The sequence below is a fragment of the Triticum urartu genome, chromosome 3 (genome assembly GCF_003073215.2).
Source record: "Triticum urartu cultivar G1812 chromosome 3, Tu2.1, whole genome shotgun sequence".
NCBI lineage: Eukaryota > Viridiplantae > Streptophyta > Magnoliopsida > Poales > Poaceae > Triticum > Triticum urartu.
This window is the reverse complement of record NC_053024.1, coordinates 724,228,644-724,251,212: the sequence shown is the minus strand read 5'-3', so window position 1 is coordinate 724,251,212 and position 22,569 is coordinate 724,228,644. Positions and strand designations below refer to the sequence as shown.

The 22,569-nt window shown below is 45.7% G+C and overlaps 3 protein-coding genes across 26 annotated transcripts; 1 reads left to right on the top strand and 2 right to left on the bottom strand.

The window, feature by feature from the left end:
• Positions 1-16: 16 nt before the first annotated feature.
• LOC125546244 (protein MITOFERRINLIKE 1, chloroplastic-like) lies at positions 17-11,126 on the bottom strand. Of its 22 annotated transcripts, XM_048710442.1 has the most exons (12): positions 9,868-11,126; positions 8,971-9,136; positions 8,769-8,865; positions 3,460-3,563; positions 3,271-3,317; positions 2,981-3,145; positions 2,141-2,365; positions 1,850-2,035; positions 1,621-1,763; positions 1,296-1,511; positions 1,045-1,179; positions 17-711 (listed from the first exon to the last, which is right to left on the bottom strand). In XM_048710442.1, exon 1 carries the CDS (start codon positions 11,028-11,030, stop codon positions 9,900-9,902), a length of 1,131 nt encoding a protein of 376 aa, XP_048566399.1. In that variant the 5' UTR covers positions 11,031-11,126; the 3' UTR covers positions 17-711; positions 1,045-1,179; positions 1,296-1,511; positions 1,621-1,763; positions 1,850-2,035; positions 2,141-2,365; positions 2,981-3,145; positions 3,271-3,317; positions 3,460-3,563; positions 8,769-8,865; positions 8,971-9,136; positions 9,868-9,899. The 22 variants fall into 22 exon arrangements, 21 of the variants coding, with proteins under 21 accessions (XP_048566399.1, XP_048566393.1, XP_048566397.1 ...); XM_048710436.1 differs by having other exon boundaries at positions 3,271-3,563; XM_048710440.1 differs by having other exon boundaries at positions 1,850-2,008; positions 3,271-3,563.
• LOC125546241 (DNA-directed RNA polymerase V subunit 1-like) lies at positions 274-9,506 on the top strand. Of its 2 annotated transcripts, XM_048710430.1 has the most exons (18): positions 274-409; positions 546-681; positions 1,900-2,015; positions 2,106-2,159; positions 2,928-3,098; positions 3,293-3,451; positions 3,549-3,704; positions 3,791-5,368; positions 5,444-5,616; positions 5,918-5,978; positions 6,076-6,200; positions 6,453-6,613; positions 6,733-7,007; positions 7,116-7,289; positions 7,380-7,523; positions 7,614-8,623; positions 8,849-8,957; positions 9,047-9,506. In XM_048710430.1, exons 1-18 carry the CDS (start codon positions 314-316, stop codon positions 9,203-9,205), a joined length of 4,857 nt encoding a protein of 1,618 aa, XP_048566387.1. In that variant the 5' UTR covers positions 274-313; the 3' UTR covers positions 9,206-9,506. The 2 variants fall into 2 exon arrangements, with proteins under 2 accessions (XP_048566387.1, XP_048566388.1); XM_048710431.1 differs by lacking the exon at positions 546-681 and having other exon boundaries at positions 314-506.
• A 1,055-nt stretch (positions 11,127-12,181) lies between the features above and the next one.
• LOC125546242 (PH, RCC1 and FYVE domains-containing protein 1-like) lies at positions 12,182-17,326 on the bottom strand. Of its 2 annotated transcripts, XM_048710433.1 has the most exons (6): positions 16,986-17,326; positions 14,158-16,180; positions 13,926-14,072; positions 13,180-13,591; positions 13,056-13,069; positions 12,182-12,719 (listed from the first exon to the last, which is right to left on the bottom strand). In XM_048710433.1, the coding sequence occupies exons 2-6, from the start codon at positions 16,078-16,080 to the stop codon at positions 12,585-12,587; spliced, it is 2,631 nt and encodes an 876-aa protein (XP_048566390.1). In that variant the 5' UTR covers positions 16,081-16,180; positions 16,986-17,326; the 3' UTR covers positions 12,182-12,584. The 2 variants fall into 2 exon arrangements, with proteins under 2 accessions (XP_048566390.1, XP_048566389.1); XM_048710432.1 differs by having other exon boundaries at positions 13,056-13,591; positions 16,986-17,325.
• Positions 17,327-22,569: the final 5,243 nt, after the last annotated feature.

Below are 22,569 nucleotides of genomic sequence, written 5' to 3'. Positions count from 1 at the left end.
CCCACTTGTTGAAATGAGAAGAAGAATCGAGATCATTGAGAACCAGATAAACAGATGGAAGAAACTAGAAGAGAAACAGACAGCACTTTTGGGTCTCATTTTTTGCAGGGGCACCTTTTCTTTTCTTTTAAATATTAGGAGACATACACTTAACGCGTGCTACTGCAGTTGGGTGCTGGTCATGGTCAGTGAGTGAAAGATGGCTAGCTCTCAACCCAGCTCCCTCACAACCCAGCTCCCTCGCTCCCTCACTCTCACTCAACTCTCTTCCAATCGATCCATCCACCGGTGCAGCTCGCCCACAGCACCGGCGATGGAGACGGCAATGGAGGCCGGCGATGACCCTGCGTTCGTCGCGGAGGGCACCGTCACCAGCATCAGGCTCGCCGTCGCCTCAAACCAGGAGATCGTACGTAATTGCCAAGCATTTCTTCTCCTCTTTCACTCCAACCAATCATGGCCTCTTCGTCGTCTCCTCCCCCTCCTTCTTCATAGCAGAACAGCAGGTGATTAACTAACCACATTGATGGTCGCATGCATTGCAGGTGAAGGCGCAGCCGATGAAGGAGGAGTTCCCGGTGACGCACCCGAGCCAGCTGGCCGGGAACCCGGCGCTGGGCCTGCCGCTGCAGCTCGGCCACTGCGACTCCTGCGGCGCCACCGACCTCGCCAAGTGTGAAGGTGACTCACTGGCTCCTCTCTGTTTTATACCTGCTACAAAATCAACCCGGCCAGTAGCTTCCTTGGTTAGCCCATCAATTAATCCATGCACGGAGAAAAAGAATAGAAGCATCAGTAAACGTCTGCAAACGTGCGGCTAAAATTTTCTGACAGTTTAGCATGTGTCAAGTTAGAAACCAAATCCAAGTTTGACAAAACTAAACTAGCTGTTTACAGGAGCATAGGTAATTAAGTTGGGTGTGATAGTGTAAGCTGCAGCTGTTTGACACTTCTGCATTGCCTGAGACTTCCAAGTCAAAACAAGATCTGTTTATTTAGAGGTTTTTGTGAACAAAATAAACAGAAATCTGGGTCATGACGCACCTGATTTTCTAGGTTCCTACGAACAGTGGTGTGCCCCTTTAATTTAGCGATGAATAGTGCCACTTCACGTCTACAAACATGCAGATAAAACTTCTTAGTGGGCTAGCTAGTTGCCTAGTTCAGTGTGTGATAATCCTGCACAGGTAGTTTGGAACCGAACTTGAGATTATTTTTCAGGTTCCTGAAACTAGATAAAACCAAACTGAACGATATTCAACTAAAGTTCAGTTTATTCGAGCACAAATACTTACCTACAGTAGGCAAGATCACTCTGTTGAAACACAAATAGTTTGATATGATAACAGCTGATCTGACTACTCACTTGAGTATTATACATTGTCAGAGTATTCTTGCTAAAATCAGTTCTGCGTCAGCATTTGTCTCAACTGATAGGATAGGTATCTCCTGTTCCTAAGCTTTCGGCAATACTCCAAAAACTCGGCTGAAATAACAGCATCTCATTCCACCTGCAAAATATTCAGCTAGACAGTTTACTGGAAGATAGAAAATTTAGTTGCCTCGGTTAGATCACTTTCTAGGAACATAATAAACTGTTCGATATGATAATGGTCACACCTGGCCGTTCAGTTTACTGTTGTACACTGTCAAAGACATTGTTGATAAAAGTCAATGCCGCAGCATTTATCTCGACTGATTTATAGTGTGTTCCTGAACTGAGCTGACAAAGAGATTGTTGTAATGACATTGATTCTGCCCACCTGGAAATTTTGCATGCACATCCATGTTAGGTTCTGCAATCTTTGATCTAAGATTCTGAATCAGCCCATATATGTGCATACTGCACCTTCATTTATTATTTTCTGACATAACTCGTCTTCTCATGGCTGGCTGAAGGTCATTTCGGGTTCATCAAGCTGCCCGTGTCCGTCTACCACCCAAGCCATATCACCGAGCTGACGAAGATACTCAACATGATCTGCTTCAGCTGCCTCCAGTTCAAGAACTGCAAGGTACATGCAGAAATTAAACCCTGCCCAAGCATACTATGGTCAGTGATGTAGTGGCTAGCATTAACATGGAATTTCTGTACTTTGCAACAGAAACAGAAAAGTGTGGAAAAGGAGAGCAACTTCACCTCATGTTCATACTGTCAGGTAATTAAGTGATAACTGATGAAGGAGATCAAACTGTTCAAGTCTCCTTTAAGTTGCATTAGTAAGGTCGGGTTGGTATGCATAATATGCACATTCATATGTAGCTCACTCTAATTCTCCGAGAAAATCTCAAGGTAGCCGAATCTACTGCTAGATAGATCGTAACTGAATCGTCGATGATGAAAAAAAATTCCAAAAAGTTGCTGCTGCAGAGATAGCGTTAAGCAGCTAAATACAAAACAAGTGCAGGTAGTTCAGCTTAAACACTAGAGCAGTCAGAGAAGACGATGAGCTGAAATTTGGAAGTGACACTAGCATAACAGGTGCTGAAATTTGAAATTTGGATCTTCCCAGAAAGATGTATGATCCAATTCAAAAGCAACAGGTGCAGAGTTTAAAATGCATGCAGCAACTAAAATATCAATTATCTCCAAAGGAAGCAAATGCCATGCTTTATTTAACACACATTGTGCAGTAGCCTAGACGTCTGTTATGGCTAAATTCCACCACATTACCCAACCCTCAAACAGTACAAATCTCCACTCAAATTTCAAATTTAAATTAAGACTATTAGTTAAGTTATTGGTGGCTAATGTTAGTTTCTGGTTTTAGTTTCTGAGGAGCATGCCATATGTACAGTACAAGCACCAATTAATTATGTCTTGCCATGGTTCAAATTTTTTATTTGGAGTATTTTTTCCCTTAATCCCTCTAACTAACCAGCCACTATTATTTCCTTTGTCGAATTCTGCATTCATCTTCTTCCAGGATCTCCCACCAATCCATGTTGCAAAAGTCAAGAAATCCAATGGAGCCCTTACCTTGGAGCTGAGAGTGCCATCCAGGAAAGAACTGGAAGAGGGATTTTGGAGCTTCCTCGATCAATTTGGCTTTCACACGAAGGGCAGCTCTCACTGCCGTCGTTTATTCGCAGAAGAGGTACTAGTACTAGACAGAGACTTGTTGCTCTTGTGGCAAAAGCCACCCTGCAAGGGAGGAGGATGTAGAACAAAAGTCTCAGAACTTAGTTGCTCTGCTTTGCATTAGAAATGGTTATGACAAGAGAAATTAATGAATACTTCAAGAACTAATAGGTGCTAGAGATACTCACATTTTGTTCTTCTGTTTCTTAGGTTCAGAAAATAATGGAGAAGATCTCTGAAAAAACAAGAAGGCAGATTGCTGCTAAGGGATATATTCTTCAGGATGGATTTGTGATGAGCAATCTCCCTGTTCCACCAAACTGCCTCCGCGCTTACAATGTTTTAGATGAAACAATCATGTGCTCTCCGGTAAGTACCTTTTGAGACTCATCACTCATATACTTTTGGTTGCATCAGAATTTCCTTCGTTTCACCGTCACTCCTGACTTTTTTCTCCATTCTTTAGGATGCCTCCACAAACCTGCTGAGGAAAATCATACTCAACGTACATAGAATCAACAACTCAAGGGTTGGCCCCCCAACCTTCAAAGAACATGAGGTGGAAGCAGATGATCTTCAGCTTGCCATTGCTGACTACATCAAGCATGCAGGAACAGCAAGGGTATGTAGATAATATGCAAATGAAATGCATCTTATCTACTTGATCAAAACTGTGTGTTCATATCTGGTGCCATGTATCTTTCATAGGGTCCTCAAGATATCACCTTTAAAAGTCTGCCTGCAACAAAACAATGGCAGCAAAAGATGAAGGCACTCTGCATCAGCAAGAGCTCAAGCTTCTCATGCCGTGGTGTGATCACAGGTGACCCATACATTCCTATGAATGTGGTAGGAGTGCCTGATGAAGTAGCAAGGCGAATGTCAGTACAAGAGCGTGTGAAAGACTACAATATTGCTCAGCTGCAAGGCATGATGGATAGAGGTCTTTGCCTGACACATGAAGATGCTAAGTCCGTCACGCACTCCTTGGATGTGGGGAAAGCAAATAAGAAACGGACCATACTGAAGGTTGGTGAAACGGTCAACCGGAGAATTCTGGATGGAGATGCGGTATTTGTCAACAGGCCACCAAGCACAGACAAGCACTCAGTCCAAGCAATGTATGTCCGTGTACATACTGATCACACCATCAAGATCAACCCACTCATATGTGGACCACTTGGGGCAGATTTCGATGGCGACTGCGTCCACATTTTCTTCCCAAGGTCAGTGTCAGCAAGGGCTGAAGCTATAGAGCTCTTCACGGTGGAGAAGCAGCTGGTCAGCTCTCACAATGCAAAGCTGAATTTTCAGCTCAAGAATGATTGCTTACTAGCTTTAAAGAAAATGTCTGCTAGAAAGTATTCCAGAATGGAGGCCAATGAACTTATAAATGCAATGTTCACGGCAGGGTTGATTCCCAAGAAGCGACTATCAGGTGGACCAGAGTGGAGTTTCGCTCAGATTCTAGAGACGGTACTACCACAGAAAAATAAAATATTAATCAGAGACTTGGTTGCTGGCACTATTACCATCTCATCAGTTCTGTCCATGAAGAATCCAAGGGAGGCCATAGAATTTCTGAATCTTCTGCAGCCCCTACTAATGGAATCATTATTTACTGATGGTTTCAGCGTAAGCCTGAGAGACTTCAATGTCCAGAATCCAATACCACAGACAATACAGCATCAGACACTTGATCTTGACAAGTTACGGAAACCAATTGTGGACTTCATTACTTCTTCTGACATTCGCTTCTTGGTTGACCAAAAGAGAGATTCAGCCATGACCAAAGTAGTGGAGCAGATTGGTTTCTTGGGACATCAGCTGCAGCGCAACAGAAGATTATATTCTGGCAGCTTGGTAGAGGATTGCGTATCCAAGTCGCTAAGCAAGTGCGGCAGCAGCACCAATGGTTGCCATCCTTTGGAGGCACATGGTTTTGTCAGGAACTCATTTTGCAATGGACTGAACCCATATGAGGACCTACTCCATTCAATATCTGCAAGGGAGAAGACAATACGCGCATCTAAAGGACTTGTGGAGCCGGGCGTTCTCTTCAAGAACATGATGGCAATGCTCCGAGATGTTGTAGCATGCTATGATGGAACCATAAGAAACTCATGCGGAAATTCAGTTGTCAAGTTTGACTCGACAGACTCATCCAGTTCTGTGACACCAGGAGATCCCGTTGGTATCTTGGCAGCCACTGCAGTTACGAATGCTGCATACAAGGCAGTGTTAGACCCAAATCAGAATAACATGGCCTCATGGGACTCAATGAAGGTGAGAGGCTCATTTGGTCAGTTACATCTACGACTTCGGTCCATATGTTCTGACTTCTGATTGTTGCATTTACAGGAAGTACTACTTACAAGAGCTGGCTCTAGGAATGAAAATGACCAAAAAATAATTTTGTATCTGAACAAATGCTCCTGCGGCAATAATTTTTGCATGGAAAGAGCATCGCTCGCAGTTCAAGCCTGCTTAAAGAGGACCAAAGTAGAAGACTGTGCTACTGAGTTCTCAATCCAGTATGTACCGTTCATACTTCCATAATTATTTATCATACTACAATGTTCCTTCTGCCCCAAGTTACATACTATTTTCCCAAACTATGCACTTTAGTATTAGTTTCACATGAGTGAATCATAAACATGAACAAGACTAGCAAATTTTTGTTTCTTGACATCGTATTGAACTTGGAATCTTAGATCAGTCCAGTTCAGCTTTACACTGTGTTATAAAGTTATAAGCCAAAATCAAATCACAAGTAACTACTTCTTACATTTCAGTGTATACTGTGCTAGGCTCACAATCATTGTCTTGTTTCAGTTATCAACAACAAAATATTCAAGCAACACATTGTCTTGTTGGCCACATTCACCTTGACAAGGTATTTTTCCTTTTCTCCTACTTTTCAAATAGTATAATTGTTTTTCAGCATTATCATCAAGACTATATGTTGAAGAAATCATTTTGTGCCCTTACAGAAGCAACTGGATGAAATGAACATAAGTATGCAAGGTATTCTTCAGAAATGCCAGGAAGAAATATATAGATGCGGAAAGAAGAAGGGGCAGGTGAATCAACTTATGAAGAGAGTTGTGATCTCAAGGTGCTACAATCTTTTATTGTTTTAACCTTGAAATAGTACAGGAGGCTTTATTTTCATATTCTTCTGAAAGAATATTCCAATGGTTGGATTTAATTTTCAGATCCGCTAAGATTTTAGTTGTTTATTTGGTAACTTAAGTTGAATAATGTCCTTCATTGGGATTTTGGCATGCTACATTGAGAAAATCAAGCATGAGCTTTAAATGGTCTATTCTCTAATTTCTGAACATAATCTGACATTTCTTCTTTGCAGCGAATATATGTGCTACCAGGATGCAGATGACGAAGAACAGGTCTCCTGTTTGCAGTTTTTCCTGACAAAAAGTGTCACCACACAATCTGAATCTTCTACGCGAGTTGTCCAGTTGATGGCCAATACCATTTCTCCTATACTCCTGGACACAATCATAAAAGGTAAACCAAAAGTTCAGTCATACTAGGTATCATGCATATAGAAAATCCAGATGAATATGTTGATAGTGCTTATGCAATTCTGCTTACTAAACAGATGTTCTCTTGCATTTTTCTCCCAGGTGATCCACGAGTTCAGGAGGTGAACATAATATGGGTTGAACCACAAGACACGTGTTGGGTCCAGAACTCCGGTACAGAGCAGAAGGGCGAACTGGCGCTGGTAATCACAATGGATAAAGACTCAACTGGGGAGAGTGGTGATGTCTGGGGAACAGCAATGGATGCATGCATCCCTGTGATGGATCTGATCGACACTACCAGGTCTGTGCCCTACAGCATCCAAGGAGTTCGGGAAGGGTTTGGAATTTCCTCTGCCTTTGGTCGAGTCACACAGGTCCAGCTAGTTCTTGCCTTTTTACCTTTATGATGAATTTAGTAGCTTCTATTAAAGCATTACTCATGTTCTACTTTCTTCTTTTTATGCTTTCGACCATCCTTCCAGCACCTTTCCAAGGCAGTTGGAATGGTTACAAAATCAGTTCTTGAAGAACACCTGACTACTGTTGCAAGCAGCATGACCTGCACAGGTAACTTGCATGGCTTCAACAGCTATGGTTACAAGGCCACATTCAAGGCCCTCAAGATACAGGCACCCTTCATGAAGGCTACACTCGCTGTAAGTTCTCCATTTCATTTTGTTTTGAACCCCCCATTTTGATGAGCAAGCGTTGGCATTGATTAAAACACCGAGAAAAACATGTTTCAGAGGCCATTGCAATGCTTCGAGGAGGGTGCAGAGAAGGTCTATTCTGATCAGTTGGATAGTGTTGTGTCTACCTGCTCTTGGGGCAATCCTGCACCAATTGGGACCGGTTCAGCCTTCAAAATCCACTGGAATGATGAGAACATGGTACAACGAACATTTCACCTGCCTATTTTCTCACATGTGTGCATCACGCAATTATTTTCTCCCTTCTCTGAACCTCTTGGTCTTCTACAGTTAGCAGGCAATGAGAACCTTGGAGGGTATGGTTTATATGAATTCCTCACAGACGTAGAAACAACAAGAGCCACTGAAGATAATATAATTGTTCCATACGGTTCCTGCTTGTATGATGTTGACAACCTTGAAGAAGATGAAATCGAAGAGGATGGAGTCTTATGTTTGGGAGGAAACAGTCCAATCTCTTGGACAGACAGGCCAAAAGCAAATCTCCTGTTGCATGATCTTCAAGGTTGGAGGGCTGAACAAGGGCACCAAAAGGTGCCAGCTGCAAATTGGCAACATGGTAAACATGTCGCCACAGAGTCAAGTGCCACTGGTGGATGGAACCAGAGCAGTTCTACCACGAAAGTTTATCAGAGAAGGCAACGTAATAGTAATTGGAGCTCAGATGTAATGCAACAAGATGGTAACCCAAGTTGGAACAAAGCATATGTGGCAGGCCCGAGCAACACTGCCATTACAGGGCCAACAAGTGGCACTAGTGGATGGAACCAGAGCAGATCTACCACGAAAGTGTATCAGAGAAGGCAGCGAGATGGTAATTGGACCTCAGATGCAACACAAGAAGATGACCCAAGTTGGAAGAAAGCAAATGTGGCAAGCCAGGGCAACTTTGCCATTACAGGTCCATCTAGCTCTGGTGGATGGAGTAGAAAGACCAATAATGTTGGTAGAGGTCGAGGTGGTGGTAGAGGTGCAGTGTGCAAATCAGAGGGATCACACCGTGGAGGTAACAGTAGGTGGAAAGCCCAAAGAGTCAATACCACAAGCGCCCCGAACTTCCACATTTCAGGACCATCCAACTATGGTGGACGGAACATCAAGACCGGCAATCTTGGCCCAAGCCGTGGCAGAGGACCAGCATGGAGATCAAAGGGACCAAACCGGGGAGGTAGCAATAGTGGACAACAAGGGAGTTCAAACTTTACACTAGCGGAACAGCAGATCCATGCACAAGTTGATCCAATCATGAAAGAAGTAAAGAGGATCATCCGTGAATCAAGGTATAATATCTAGCCCATTGCAACTCTAAAAAGACACAAAGTAATGAAAAGTAGCTACACTTCTTCAAGTAAATGATGATATGACTGTTTGATTTAAGTTTGAACATCACAAAGTCCAAGTAACTGCAATGATTGAAAAGTGCACCTTCTCTTGTAGACCACAAGTGGCTTCTTCTCTATGTTCGTAATCCTTACTCGCAGTCCATCTATTCCCATACTTTGCAGGGATGGCATCAAGCTTTCTGGAGATGATGAGAAGTTCATTGTTGAAAATATTCTCATGTACCACCCAGAGAAGGAAAAGAAGATGGCAGGGAATAACAATTACATAATGGTAAGCAGCATACCTTTCAGTCTTCCGATGCATCACAAGAACCAAAACCCAAAATTGAAACTTGATGAAATTTCTTCCCCTGCTTGCAGGTTGCTAAGCATCAAAAGTTCCATAGCTCCAGGTGCTTGTACGTCGCATCCTCAGATGGCCCTCCTACAGATTTCTCCTACAAGAAGTGCCTAGAGAACATGATCAGGATTCACTACCCACATGAAGCAAGTTCATTCTGCAGAAAGTACTTCCAGTGATGAACTATAGCGTGTCCATTCGCATCGAACTGTATGCGCTTGCAGTAGTGCAATGTCTAACCCACTGAAATGACCTCATCTGGCATACACGATTTATGTGGACTCTGATGTCCATAAACTTGTATGATTCGGTGTGCTTGAAATTATTCTACGACTGTGATGCTATTTCTGAACATTAGGAAACAAAACCTGGCATACATGAATTTCTGTGGTCTTAGTGTCCACAAACTTATATATGTTATGCTTGAGAACATTTTATAACTGTGATATTTTTTCTGAGCAGTAGCACTCAAAAACACCATGAATGCTTTGAGTTAGTGGCGAACACCAAAAGTTAAGGTTTGTGAGCTTTCATTGTAATCACACACACGCTTCACATACACGTAACACACACAGAGAGAGAGAGAGAGAGAGAGAGAGAGAGATGGAATGTTACTGAAAACACCGACCTGAAAATGTATGCCGCAAATAAGTAACCACTAATCAAAACAAATGAGAGATTCACAACTGTTTCATATTATTACTTGTTGTATCCTTCAAACAACTCTATAACTGAATTTAAATGACACTAAAGCAAATACATCTGGCTGGTACATCATCTGCATAATATCATAGCTAGGTAGCTACAAGAAAAGTGCACACTACCCAGAACAAGCGATTACCTTCCTGAAAGAAGGAAAGGAATCATACACACTCAGGCAGCGGCAACTCCGGTCTTGGTCTCGGCAGCGGCCTTCCTCTCGCACGATTCAAGGTATGACTTGAGGATCATGAGCCTGGCCGTCTCGAAGGCGCAGTAGCCAATCGCAGCGAAGCAGGCGCTGTGCAGGACCCTCGGTCCGATCCCCCGGGACAGACCCATCAGGCCTTCCTCGGCGATGACCTCCTGCATGGTGCCCACCACCGTGCGGCTCCCCTGGGCGGCGCCCACCCTGGTCATCAGCCGGGTCTTGACAACGTCGAGCGGGGTGGTGAGCCCCGCGGATATCGCGCCGGCGAGCGCGCCGCACAGCACGCTCTCCCCCGGCGTCAGGTTGGCGGCGTTGCTCTTGCTGAGGGCGAAGGCCTTGAGGTACTCGAAGGAGGAGTAGCTGAGCACGCCGGCGGGGAGGTTCCGGAGCAGGGTGGCTGCGTACCCCGTGTAGAGGCCGAAGAAGCCGTCGGCCTGGAGGATCTGGAGCAGCACCTGCCAGGAGCGGCCCGTGGCGGCGCCCGACTGGAGGCGCTGCGTGATGAGCTCCTTGGGCACCATGATGGCCGAGGAGGAGATGTTGCCGCTGGCGCCGGCGAGCGGGGGCACGAGGAACGGGGGGAGGTGCGGGCGCAGCAGCGACTTGGCGAGCTCGCAGGTGCCGAAGTAGATGGCGGAGGAGGTGGCGGAGCCGAGGATGACGGCGGAGAGGCCCCGGTAGAGGCCGAGGGGGCCGTCGGCGCGGAGGATGTCGGCGAACACCTGCCAGGAGCCGCGCGAGGCGGCCCCCGCCTGGAGCCGCGTCTTGACGGCGTCGAGCGGCAGCAGCGCCGCGTAGGTGAAGGCCCCCGCCGCCGCCCCCGCGCACGCCCCGATGGCCGCCCGCTCCAGCGGCGTCGGCGCCTGCGGCTGGGACTGCGCCTGCGCCTGCGCCGGGGCGGCGGGGGCGGGGATGGAGAGCGTGGAGGAGGAGAAGACCGGGGCGCGGCCGTGGGGGGTGGCGGCGGCGGCGGGGGAGTGGTGGAGGAGGAGCGAGGTGAGGTCGGAGAAGAGCGAGGGGAAGTCCTGCGAGCGGCCGCCGGCGCCCGGGAGCGAGAGGGAGAGCGGCTCCCTCGGGCGTCTCGCCGGCGGCATCTCGCCGGCGGCGCCGCGGGGGGTTCGGTGGAGGCGGGCGGGGGGATCCGGAGAGGAGGTGGAGTGAGATTCGGGAGGATAATGCTGCGCGTGCGTGGTATCTTCTGATTATTAACCAAGATGCCTTTTATTTATTTCAAAAACTTGCAGTTCGAATTTAAACCCTTTGATTTGAAAAACGATGTGCTTGCATCCGAATTAAAATTGTCCGTTTGAAAATTCGGCAGCACCCTTCCACATTATTGTTTGTTTGTGAACGCGGTCGTCAAAGGTTGAAAATGACGGAAATCAGACAACTATCTACGACAATTACATTTAACCATTCGAAACGCCAAATTTTACTTGCGACAGTGATGCCATGATATCAACTCTTAAATAATAATCGGCGGATAATTATGAACCTTTTTTTACTGATCTATCGCCATATAAATATGAAAACATTTCTTTGTATAAGCAAATAAAAAAGTGTTAACGAAAGATGCCAAATAAAAGAACAGAAATATAAGGCATTGATCGCTGAAATTTTGCTTTTATTTCAAAATTTTGCATTTCGAATTAACCCTCCGTTTGAAAATCGTGTACTTGCATTCAAATTCAAATCATTCGTTTGAATATCTTGCAGTACCCTTTCACATTTTTGTTTGTTTGTGAACACGGGTAGGACCACAGTGTCAAAAGTTGAAAATGACAGAAATCAGACAAATATCCATGACAATTGCATTTAGCAACTCAGAACACAAAAATTATTTGCAACAGCGATACCACGACATCAACCCCTAAATAATAATCAAGAGCGACATAAAATTTAAAATCAAATCTTGGTATAAGCAAAAATAATAATAATAATAATAATAATAATAATAATAATAATAATAATAATAATAATAATAATAATAATAATAATAGGAATGTTAACTAAAGATCCCCAAAAAATGATAGAAGGCATTATTAGCTAAAATGTCGACTTTTCTATTTATCTTCGTAAACATTTTGTCCCTGATTAAATTCACGCATGATGCCACTTTACCTGATACTAACCCTTTCCACATGATTCATGGCCAGAATTTTGGTAGATGCCAGAGAAATGGTGGTATCAGAATTGTTGCACCACAACATGCATCAACATGATATCACAACTGTATCAGACAATATTGCACCACAACATCATCATCATCATGTATATTAGCTCTGCTCGACGCCACGTCAGCACGTACAAACAGTTGCAAATGGAGAAACTTCTGCAGATGACGACTGAAGAATTTCTGCGGATTTTACAACATGAATTAGCTACAGAATTGGGGAAAGAGGAGTGGTTCCAGGCTCTGATGAACACATCCTCTTTCCCACACTAATAATTGTCACCTCTATATTTACATTACATCAGGGCAGCGCTACAAAGCCCCTGCATGCCTCTGCCTGCTTGCCTGCTTGCCTCAACGGATGAACTGATCGCGAAACAAGAAAACGATTCATCGGAGTTACAGGAGCAAAACTGAGGCCTTCCCGGAAGCTCATGCGATATCCGATGATTGCCGGGGCAGAGCAGGTCGGTCCTCAAGTCACCGAGCTGACCGGGTCGACGCGGCCGACGACACCCGCTCGGAGCTCCTCACGCCATACCGCTCGTAGACCTTGTCGTGGTTCTCGTTCCACCAGCTCTCCGCTTGATGCTCGCCGAACCGTCTTCGGCTGGATAGGAATTCAAAAAAAAAAGGAGGTGAGGAGCAGGCAAAATTAGAGGACCTGAATATGTCATGGTTCTCAATGAGATCCTGCCACGAGCTTTGTGCCTTTAGCAGAGTAGGTTGGCAGCAACTGCAGTGCTGATTAACCGACCGAGTTAGTTGTGTGACAAAAACACTGGACACGTGTGGTGATTAGACAACTGAATCAGGAACGAACAAACAGCCTTCTATTCTCAGAGTGAATTGTTATAACCTACCATGTCATATTTATTAATGAATGAAACAAGACAGGGCATGACAGTAGTATTTAGGAGAGAAGCCGAGAAGAATATCAAATTACCTGAAGCGTACCCTCTTGAGATCCCGAGTCCCATCAAGAAGCGTCGTCAGTGTTATGTATACACCTTGTTCATACTGTTCAATCCATTCGGCCTTAACTTCGGGACTGGACAGTGACAACGTACCTCGAGATCTGTAACCATCCTCGCCATTTTGGAGGGACATAGTATCCATGCTAGCACTATCAGCCGCTCTGCGGCTTGAGGCGAATAATTCATCACTACTGCTGTGCGCTCTTCGATTCGAAAGTGCGCCGTCATGGGGGCTTGAAACCCTGTGTCTGTGAGCACTCACTTCATTGTTTTCATTAACACCCGGCGATCTCTGCTGACCTGAGATTCCATTTGGGTGCAAGGATCGTCCAGTGTTCAGGCTAGGCACGTTCAATGCATTGATAGACTCATTCCGTGACTGGTGAACTGAATCCAAATCCATGCTAGAGTAAATGGAAGCATGAGACTCGATTCCATTTGGGAACTGTGACTGCTTTGCATCGTTGCCATCATCTGGAGGCAGTCTTTCAGCCATGTCCTTGAGCTACAAAAGCCACGGAAAAAGGCAGATTCAATAATAAGTAGAGAACAGATTTCAGAAACAGAGCCAATGGAAGTAGTACTAACTATACAAAAGTTTATATTGTATCACTAGTTTTTAAGATTAAATGGGTATAATCTGACAACACTAAAACAATTGTTCTTTCAATGTTAAAGATATGTCTTCTCTTTCAATGTCGAAGCTCCACCACAGCACCATTAACATGTTTATCTCTTGTCAACCTTAACAACCGACGAATTTATAAGCATGGGATACTGCAGTTACATAACAGTTAATTACTGAATCATGTGTTTTTAAGGTGCTCAGGCAATATTACCTGTGCTGTTAGGGCTTTTATGACTTCCTTAGCAGCTTTGGACTTCGCAGACTCCTCTGCAACCAGAGTCATGGCCTCTTGTACTTTCTTAGCAGACTTCTGTAGCTCAAGTTCTTGAGCCTCACACCGGTGCCTCAGACTGTCGACCTAACAAGATGCATAAATTAGGATTCTGTTAACTAACAGACTAAAAACCAAGCCTACATACTGACATATGAATATTATGAGATACCTGTCCGCGGAGTCTTTCAACTTCCTGATTTAACATCTCGTTCTTTTTCGTAAGATTATCAGTAGCACTTTTCGCAATAGAAAGGCCATGAGTTGTCGGAACTGGTGTGGTAGAACGTGGCGGACTAGGCTTACGAGAGAAAGGGGAGACAGCCCTGGAAGTATTTACCGATCGAACTGCTGGTGTGCGAGTTGGTCTTGGAACTGGTCTGTTCAGATCAGGCCCACCAGATAAAGCAATATCCCTCAACTGAAGAAGTGAACTCATTTGAGGAGACCGAAGAAATGAAAGAGCGTCTGTTTTCTTCCCTTGTTTTGCTGCCTTGCTATCCAAACTTCTAATCATATCCAAATTACTAGGGATAATTGCTTTAGCTAATTTAGTACTATCAGAATTGCTTTCACCTGAGTAGCGAGGCACGGTATCTTTCCTCTTATTAATTGCACTGGAGTCAATGGCATTGTTCAGTTTCAGAAAACAAGAATCACAAACACGGTAAGGCTTTCCAGGATTGGGAGCCAACGCTGCCCTCAACACCTTTCGCGAAGTGCACGCATTGCAATGGACATGTCCGCAATTATGGCAGTTATGCCTCTTCCGGGTAAACCCAAATGGTTGCCTACATGAGGTGCATTGCGACTGCTCCGCTCCTGGCATCAACTTATGTTGGCATATGGCCGCTGTGAAGTTCGCACCACAGGAAATGTGCCGAACAGCTCTGTCTCGTAAGGCTTCAACCAGCGTAGGTATTTTCCTGTCGTCTATATCTCCATGGCCCAACCTTCCATTGGCTCCTTTTCCCCATGTAAAAACTTCACTCTTAACTGTTAAAACCGCAACATGGTAGGAACCACAAGCAACTTGAACAACCTGTTCACCCATAATCTCTTCGACTAAACATGGGAGCTTACCATCTGAGCGAGGATTTCCAAGCTGGCCATAAACAGTATTACCCATGCTCCAAACCTGTCCAGATGTTGTCAGACCCACAGTAAGGCCATGGCCGCATGCTATCCTGTGAAAATCGTAATCAATGAGTGAAGCCACACATGTCGGCTTAACTCGTGGTTCCTTGTCACCATGACCAAGTCGATGTTTGTCGCCATCTCCCCATGTGAAGAGCTTTCCAGAAGATAAACTTGAACTAGACTGAGTCACTATAACTTCTACAACAGCTGCAGTGTGCCACACACCACAGGCGACAGCAATTGTTCTCAGCCCCGATAAAGACTCGACCTCCCTCGGACATGAAATACTTTCTCGGTTTCCATGGCCTAAAACTCCAAAAGTACCATCACCAAAGGTAAATAACTGGCCACTTGTTGTAATCAAGGCTGTATGCCAGGTTCCACAAGAAACATAAGCAACTTGCAGACCGTCCAGTGCTCCTGAAATCCTTTTAGGAATCCAGTGGCTTATGTCAGTACCATGGCCCAAAAGCCCAATGTTGTGTGTTCCATCTCCCCAGGTATACAGTTCCCCAGCTGTTGTCACAGCACAGGTATGGAACTCCCCACAAGCAACGAAATCCACGTTGGAAACCGCTAATGAATTGACAAGGCTGGGGCGAGCATAATCTTCTCGTGATCCATGACCAAGCCGTCCTCCAGACTCTTCACCCCATGTGAAGACTTCCCCATTCTTGGTGACCAAAGCAGCATGCTTGACCCCGCAGTCCACATGATACACATCAAGAACTAAATGGGACTCCAAAGGCTTCGGTAGCAGGACATCCTGCCTCACAGCCGACTTGATTACCGCATCAGAACCAGCCCTGGCAGAGCTTTCACAGATAACTTCACCCCACACATACACGTCGCCTGACGATTCATAGTCATCTTGCGCGGAACCGTGGCTCGATGTGCTGGGGGCACTTGAAGTGCTTACTCTGATGACATCTGAAGCAGCCACCTTGGTGGGCATTTGTCACATCTGAAATCCGATCCCAAATGAAGTCTGGTTCTAAGAACAGTACCAACAAATACAGTCTCCTCCTAATAAGATTGGCCAAACGTTGAACGACCTGCACGGATATTTTAACAAAAGTGAGGTGACAAAAATCTCATTGCACGGATATTTTAACAGAATTATAGGAAGAAATAGAAGCAAAAAATTCGGATGCTACGGCGACAATGGGCAGGGTCATTGGGAGCAAAACAACGGCACCAAACAACGGCAGGTTTATTGTGAAGGCGATGCAGGTTACAGGTACAGAGTTAGCCCACCATGGGAGCAGGACCTAGGTTTGCAGTGCCAGGTGTAGCCTGCAAACCTAGAATTGTAATGGCGTGCGTCGCATCTAGTTGCTTGTGATCTAACCTGTGCAGCCCTATGATTATGAAGCGATGCAATCGGCTAGTTCAGGTTCGTGCTTCCTAAATGTGTAAAAGTGCACACTCCTAAGCTGATAGAGTGCATCGAAATGCATGGAGTGGCATAGTCGCATCACAACACCACCGGTCCAACCCTACACAAATCCACTAGTCAGTCTCCACCCAAAATGAATCAGCATAGCATCAGCAACACGCATGAATCAAGCTCCCCTGAGAGCCGCCGCCATGACCAGCCAGCCTGCATCTCCAATTTCCAGTGGGGAGAAGCACGCCGCGTTCCCCTGCAGAACCAGTCAATCCCCACCAACCCAACCAGCGCCGCCGCAACTACTCCCCCGCCGCGTTCCGCGGAGGAAACCACCGGCTTCCGTCCATCCCACGGCGATAGCAACCGCCGCGAGCGGGAGGAGCCCCCCTGCTCTCGCCAAGCCATTTCGGCGCCCGACACATCCCCCCGGAGCACGCCAGAGAGAAAGATGAGATTTTTCGCCGTACCTGACGGGGCGCAGGAACCGGGACCGCCGCGGAACCCTAGAGAGCTCGCTCCTCCTCCTCCTCTTCCGAGATCCGGGCGAACTGGGGGCGAGGACGGCGCGGCCGGGTCGCGGGCGGCGGCGGCGGGACGGGCGGGCGTCCGGGCACCGGGAGCCCCGGCCTTGCTTCTCGAGGAGGAGGAGGCGGCGGTGGACCGGCGGGCGGCGGCCGGAGGAAGGGGGAGAGGAGGAGAGACCGGAGGCGGCTGCGCGGCGGCTTCTTCTCTCTCTCTCTCGCTGGTCTTGCACGCACGCACGCACGCGAGGAACGGGGCCGCTTTGCTTCCAGCGTTGCCTTGCTCTGCTTGCCCTTTTCTTTCACCATTTTTTTCTCCATTTTGTTGTTACTAATTGAGGTTGAAACAAATGCACCGTTATTTGACTTTGACTATTACCAGCGTTAGTGGTTGAGTGCTGATGGAAGGTTCTGAAAAAAAAAAACAAGCTATATTAAGAAAACTTCTCATCTATTCGTCTTCGATCACGGCAGTCATAAATAATAAAAATTATATCCAGATCTGTAGACCACAAACACTGAAGCAAGCCGAATGCGCGCCGCCGCCATCGCCCACCCCCTCAGATAATTACTTTTCTTTCCCATTGTTTACCGTTCCCTTGCTCTGCTTACCATTGTTCTTCCTCCTTTCTTTCCCGTTTTTTCTGCTTTGTTAATTTATTTTTTGCGAAACATAGTATCAGACACGCGCACGCTCGTACACGCAGGCACACCCTACCCCCTATGAGCACCTTTTGGTAGGTTTTGGAAAACAATGCATCGTTACTTACTTTGACTATTAACAGAGTTAGCGGTTAAGTGCAGACAAAAGGTTCTGACAAAAACAAGCTACTAACCACTGTTACATCTACGATAATCTCCCGCGTCACGGGGATTGACACTATGTAATCACATTTTTTTCCCTGTAATATTTCGGTCAAATTTTGAACTCTTTCGATCGATATTCGATCTCGGCTCCCTTTCATATACATAACCTCTAAGCTAAAATTACACCAACCTTGGTGAGATTGCATAATTATTCTGCTAAAAGAAACATGAGATTGCATAATTGCAAATAATAGTATGAATTAAGCTTAGGAGTGTACAAGGTGACCACGGGTTTGACAAAATCTGAACAATCAAGAACTAGCAGAGTCGATATTCTTTAGGCCTTTATTTAGACATCGATGACGCCGACGGCGACAGTGATGGAAACTGGTTTGAAGAAGAAAAAGACACAAAGTGCCGACCAAACTTAAACAAAAGTCATATCTTCCTCAAAAGAGAAACAACGCCATTTCTTTACTAAGTGGCAATTTTTGGACCTCACCCTCCAGTATCCAACAACTGATGTACCTTTCATTGTGGGCCTCGACGCCTAACGTTTGTTGGTATGTCATGATGTATGCTTACAATTCTTGAAATTCTAAATGAGCATCTTTTTGTGTAGTCCTATATTGGTGGCTTGCAACAAAAATAATTATCGGGCAACACGGTCTGAATCGAGGCTCTACAGAATCAATTTGAAGTAATTTAGGACAAGCATATCACTTTAGACGACTGGCTTGTAATTGAATGGTTAGGAAGATGATTGTATCCTAACTTGCAAGGGACCATACCTCGGGGTTTGACGTATCTACGCATCCTTAAGGCTGAATACTTTTCTCAATAGGAAAATGGCATTCATGTTGATGGCGATTTACATGTGGTGATTTTATCAATCTTAAGACTTTGCAACATATATCTTGGGCACACCCGGCATGAGCAGCACGTCATGGTGGTGTATGTCTATATCGTATTCCGTTCTTGCCAAGCTATAGTGCACCTTAGTAAAACTCGTGCTGAAAAGGATACACTAGCAGTTTTGAATTAACCGTGACGGACAAAATGCACTCCATCCGGTTCAAATTATAAGATGTCCCAACTTTTTTCTGAACCGAATTTATATAGACGTGTTTTAGTGTGTTTGTTCACTCATTTTAATATGTGTAGTATATAATGAAATATCCAAAACTTGTTATAATTGAAACAGAGGTGATAGTATGTAATAATGTCAAGTGACTTGTTCCCTGCAAAAAAAAAACAAAAAAAAAATTCACATGACCTGTTCACTGGCTGGAGATTTGTCGTCTCCGACCGAGCCAAATCACCGAAGAAGAAAACGTCGTGACATGATTGCCTTTACGTGGGGCTGCTTCAGCTCAGGCCCGCGGTCAGTCTCATGTACATTGGGGGCCCATCTGCAGTTCACAGTATTACACTTCAGTTCATTGTATTACACTCGAGCTGTATAAGAGCGTTTTTGACACTAGTGTAATGTAAAAAAACGTTCTTATATTTTGAGACAGAGGGAGTACTACGTACAATTCTTAAAAAAAAACTTACATACTACTCGTCCTTTCAAAAAATGAAATTTACCACTCCTCCTGATCCATATTAGTGATGTATCTAGCACTAAAACACATTTAAATACTTCAGTTTTAGAGACAAACAATATGGATCGAAGAAAGTACTACTTGTGCATTATTATCACTGTGAGAGACATTTCGTCTTTGCTAATCGGGTGGCATTTTTTTTCGAGTATCAGCCATTGAGCATCCGACAGCGTACTGGCGTAGCTTTCGTGGCGGGGCTCGAAATGTGTATTTCTATACAGAATTCATGATAATTTTTTTTGAACAAATAATGAATAGTCTGTCACGTGACTCGTTCTCTTGTAGGCCGAGCTAATCTTGTCGGCCCTGAGACTGAGCCAAAACTCACTCACGCCCAGGAAGAAAAAACGTCTGCTTGCGCTGCATGCTGTCAGCCAGAGGCCACAGTGATCGAACGCACAGCTAAATTACACGGTGGGTTCTCGTTTTTACTACTGTTATCATAAACTTTCATTTATCTACTGTTAAGTGGAGTTTGAGCGCTTCTCGTACCACTACCTCGCAAAAAAATAAAATAAAGGTGCTCCTCGTACTAGTAGATAGATTATACTACTAGTACTAAGATTAAGGAGCACTGAGCGAGCAGACACGATCATCAGGAGCTCCTTTTCATCACTCGATGCCAGTAATCAAACGCGCCGTGTTCCCTCGTTTACAGGCAGCGGATCCCTCAGGATCATTGCAAAATTTCAAGCCTCACGTCTCCCTAAAAAGTATAAATCAAGGCTCATCTCTAATTAAAATAAATAAATTGTGCACGCCTGTTAAATCAGTCCTTTCTTTCCCTCAACGTTTAGCTATCTTTTTTTTTGGATTAGTTTGGATTGCTTACCACATATGCTACGTGGTAACGCTTAGCTATCTCTTGCATTCCATTTCAACATCAGAAAATTAATTTGCAGTGAAAAACAGACTAACTTTGCAAGGAGAAAAAGAACTACTCATAGCAGAAATGAAGCTTTCGGCAAAAACAACTAGTGTTCGATTTTGTTTTGTTTTGTTTTATCTGGAGTGATTGCTGAGCAAGACGGCGAAGCTCACATGCATCATGCATGCATGATGAGGGAACACGGCATGGCTTGCAAGGTAAAGGAACAAATGACTCAATTTTCCCTGCAAGGTTAGATATGGATCGTCTCAGGTAATTAGTTTTTCCTAACACCTTTTGCACATTCTTTTTACATGTGGGTTCCTTCAGATTTTTAATTGCCCTTATTTTCTCAGGGTCAATCTCTACACCATGTTTTTGAATTATAAAACCCGGTGGCTCTATACATGTGATGATTTCGTCAATCTTAAGACTGCCGCACTCGGCATGAGCGTCATGTCATGGTGGTGTATGGCTATACTGTACTCCCTCCTCGCCAAAGCCATAGTGCATCTTAGCAAAAACTCGTATATCAAGGAAGAGTTCAGGGTGGTTGTTGAAAAGGATATACTAGCAGTTTTGAATTAACCGCGACAGGTAAGTTGCACTCCTACGGTTCGAATTAAAAGATGTTATAACTTTTTTCTGATTTATATAGACGTGTTTTAATGTGTCTGGAGCTAATTTGTCATCTCCAACAGAGCCAAACCCCCAACGAAGAAAACGCCGTGACCCGGGGCTGCTTCAGCTCAGGCCCGCAGTCAGTCTCATGTTCGTTGGGGGCCCATCTGCAGGCAGCAGAACAGTGCAGTTCATAGTGTTGCACTCAGCTGTCAGGGTGATATACACAACTAAATTACTACTTGTGCATTATTTTCATTGTGAGACTTGGTCGACGAAAAGAAGAGGTTCCAGTTGGATGCAGTTGAGAGACACTTCGTCGTTGCTAATCAGGTGGCATTTTTTTTTCTTTCTTTCGATATATATCAGCCACTGAGTATCCAACAGCTAGCGTAGCGTACTGGTGTAGCTTTCGTGGTGGGGCTCCGATAACTAACATTCTTGCGCCTGAAATATATATTTCTATATCTAATCCATGAATTTTCTGAACAAATAACAAATAATTTGTCACCTGACTCGTTCTCTTGTAGCCTGAGCTAATCTTGTCGTCTGTGACTGAGCCAAAACTCACGGCCACCCAAGAAAACGTCGTGGCTCGTGACATCCGGGCCTTTCTGCGGGGCCGCCATCCGGGCCCGTGTCCAGTCTCACGCGAGTAAGGGCCCACCCGCTAGCAGTGGCTAGCTATCCGTTAGGGCAACTTCAATGTGGCGATCTCAACGAAAGCACGTTTTGTCCGTTTTTAATCCGTTTGAATTGGCCGAGTGCACAACTTTGTTCACTTTTGCGCTTGGGGTCAGCCGATGCATTCAACGGGTGGCCGACGCATTTTCTATGTGTTCAATAATAGTAATATTGAAAACACACGGCCGAAATAAACATAATTATACATTAAAAAGCCGGTCAACCGCTGGCTAAAGTCCACTTAAGCATTAAAATTGAATATAGAAAAAAAATAAAAAACACGACCCCGCGCGCTGCCTTAGGCCTGGCCCTTGCCATTGCCGTCGTCGTCGCCGGTGATGAAGGCTAGCGGCGGCCTCACCCACGGGAACGCGCTCTCCCATGTTGCTAGCGCCGCCTGCTCCTCCTCTCGCTCCCACTAGTTCAGGCGCTCGTCGTCGGCCCGCTCCTTCGCCAGCCAATGCTGCTTCCAGCGCTCGAGGTGGGCCTCCTCCTCCTCCGGCGTCGCGTCCATGTGGACTCGTGGAGGACGCCGGTCCCCAAGTAGGTCTCCTCGGGCCAAGAGGGCGACGGTGGCGAGCGCTTACGCGTGGGCTCGGGCTCGGTCTTGGGCTCGATGATAGGCGGCGATGGGTGGTAGAGCGAGGCGTAGACCGAGTCCCCTGCCGCCGATAGGGCGAGGGCCTCCTCCAGGCCATCCCAATGCTCGTCCTCGTCGCGCCGGCTCTCCTCCATGGCGCCCTGTGTCACCGCCTCCAGAGCGGCCTGGTAGGCCGCCTCCTCCTCTTCCTCCTCCGGCGCGACCTCAGGCGGCGGCGACACAAAGTCGGGGTTCAGCTGCACGCCGCCGCGGTGGGTGGTAGAGCGAGGCGTAGACCGAGTCCCCTGCCACCGACATGGCGAGGGCCTCCTCCAGGACATCCCAATGCTCATCCTGGTCGCG

What these genes read in the sequence shown, in the direction of transcription:
- LOC125546241 (XM_048710430.1), top strand. Translation starts at nt 314, where the DNA reads ATGGAGACGGCAATGGAGGCCGGCGATGACCCTGCGTTCGTCGCGGAG. An exon ending in GCTACTGAGTTCTCAATCCA is followed by an intron (nt 5,617 to 5,917) that starts GTATGTACCGTT and finishes GTCTTGTTTCAG; the next exon opens with TTATCAACAACAAAATATTC. An exon ending in CCTTTGGTCGAGTCACACAG is followed by an intron (nt 7,008 to 7,115) that starts GTCCAGCTAGTT and finishes CCATCCTTCCAG; the next exon opens with CACCTTTCCAAGGCAGTTGG.
- LOC125546244 (XM_048710436.1), bottom strand. Translation starts at nt 11,030, where the DNA reads ATGCCGCCGGCGAGACGCCCGAGGGAGCCGCTCTCCCTCTCGCTCCCG.
- LOC125546242 (XM_048710432.1), bottom strand. Translation starts at nt 16,080, where the DNA reads ATGCCCACCAAGGTGGCTGCTTCAGATGTCATCAGAGTAAGCACTTCA. An exon ending in TTGAAAGACTCCGCGGACAG is followed by an intron (nt 14,073 to 14,157) that starts GTATCTCATAAT and finishes GCATCTTGTTAG; the next exon opens with GTCGACAGTCTGAGGCACCG. An exon ending in TAAAAGCCCTAACAGCACAG is followed by an intron (nt 13,592 to 13,925) that starts GTAATATTGCCT and finishes TGGCTTTTGTAG; the next exon opens with CTCAAGGACATGGCTGAAAG.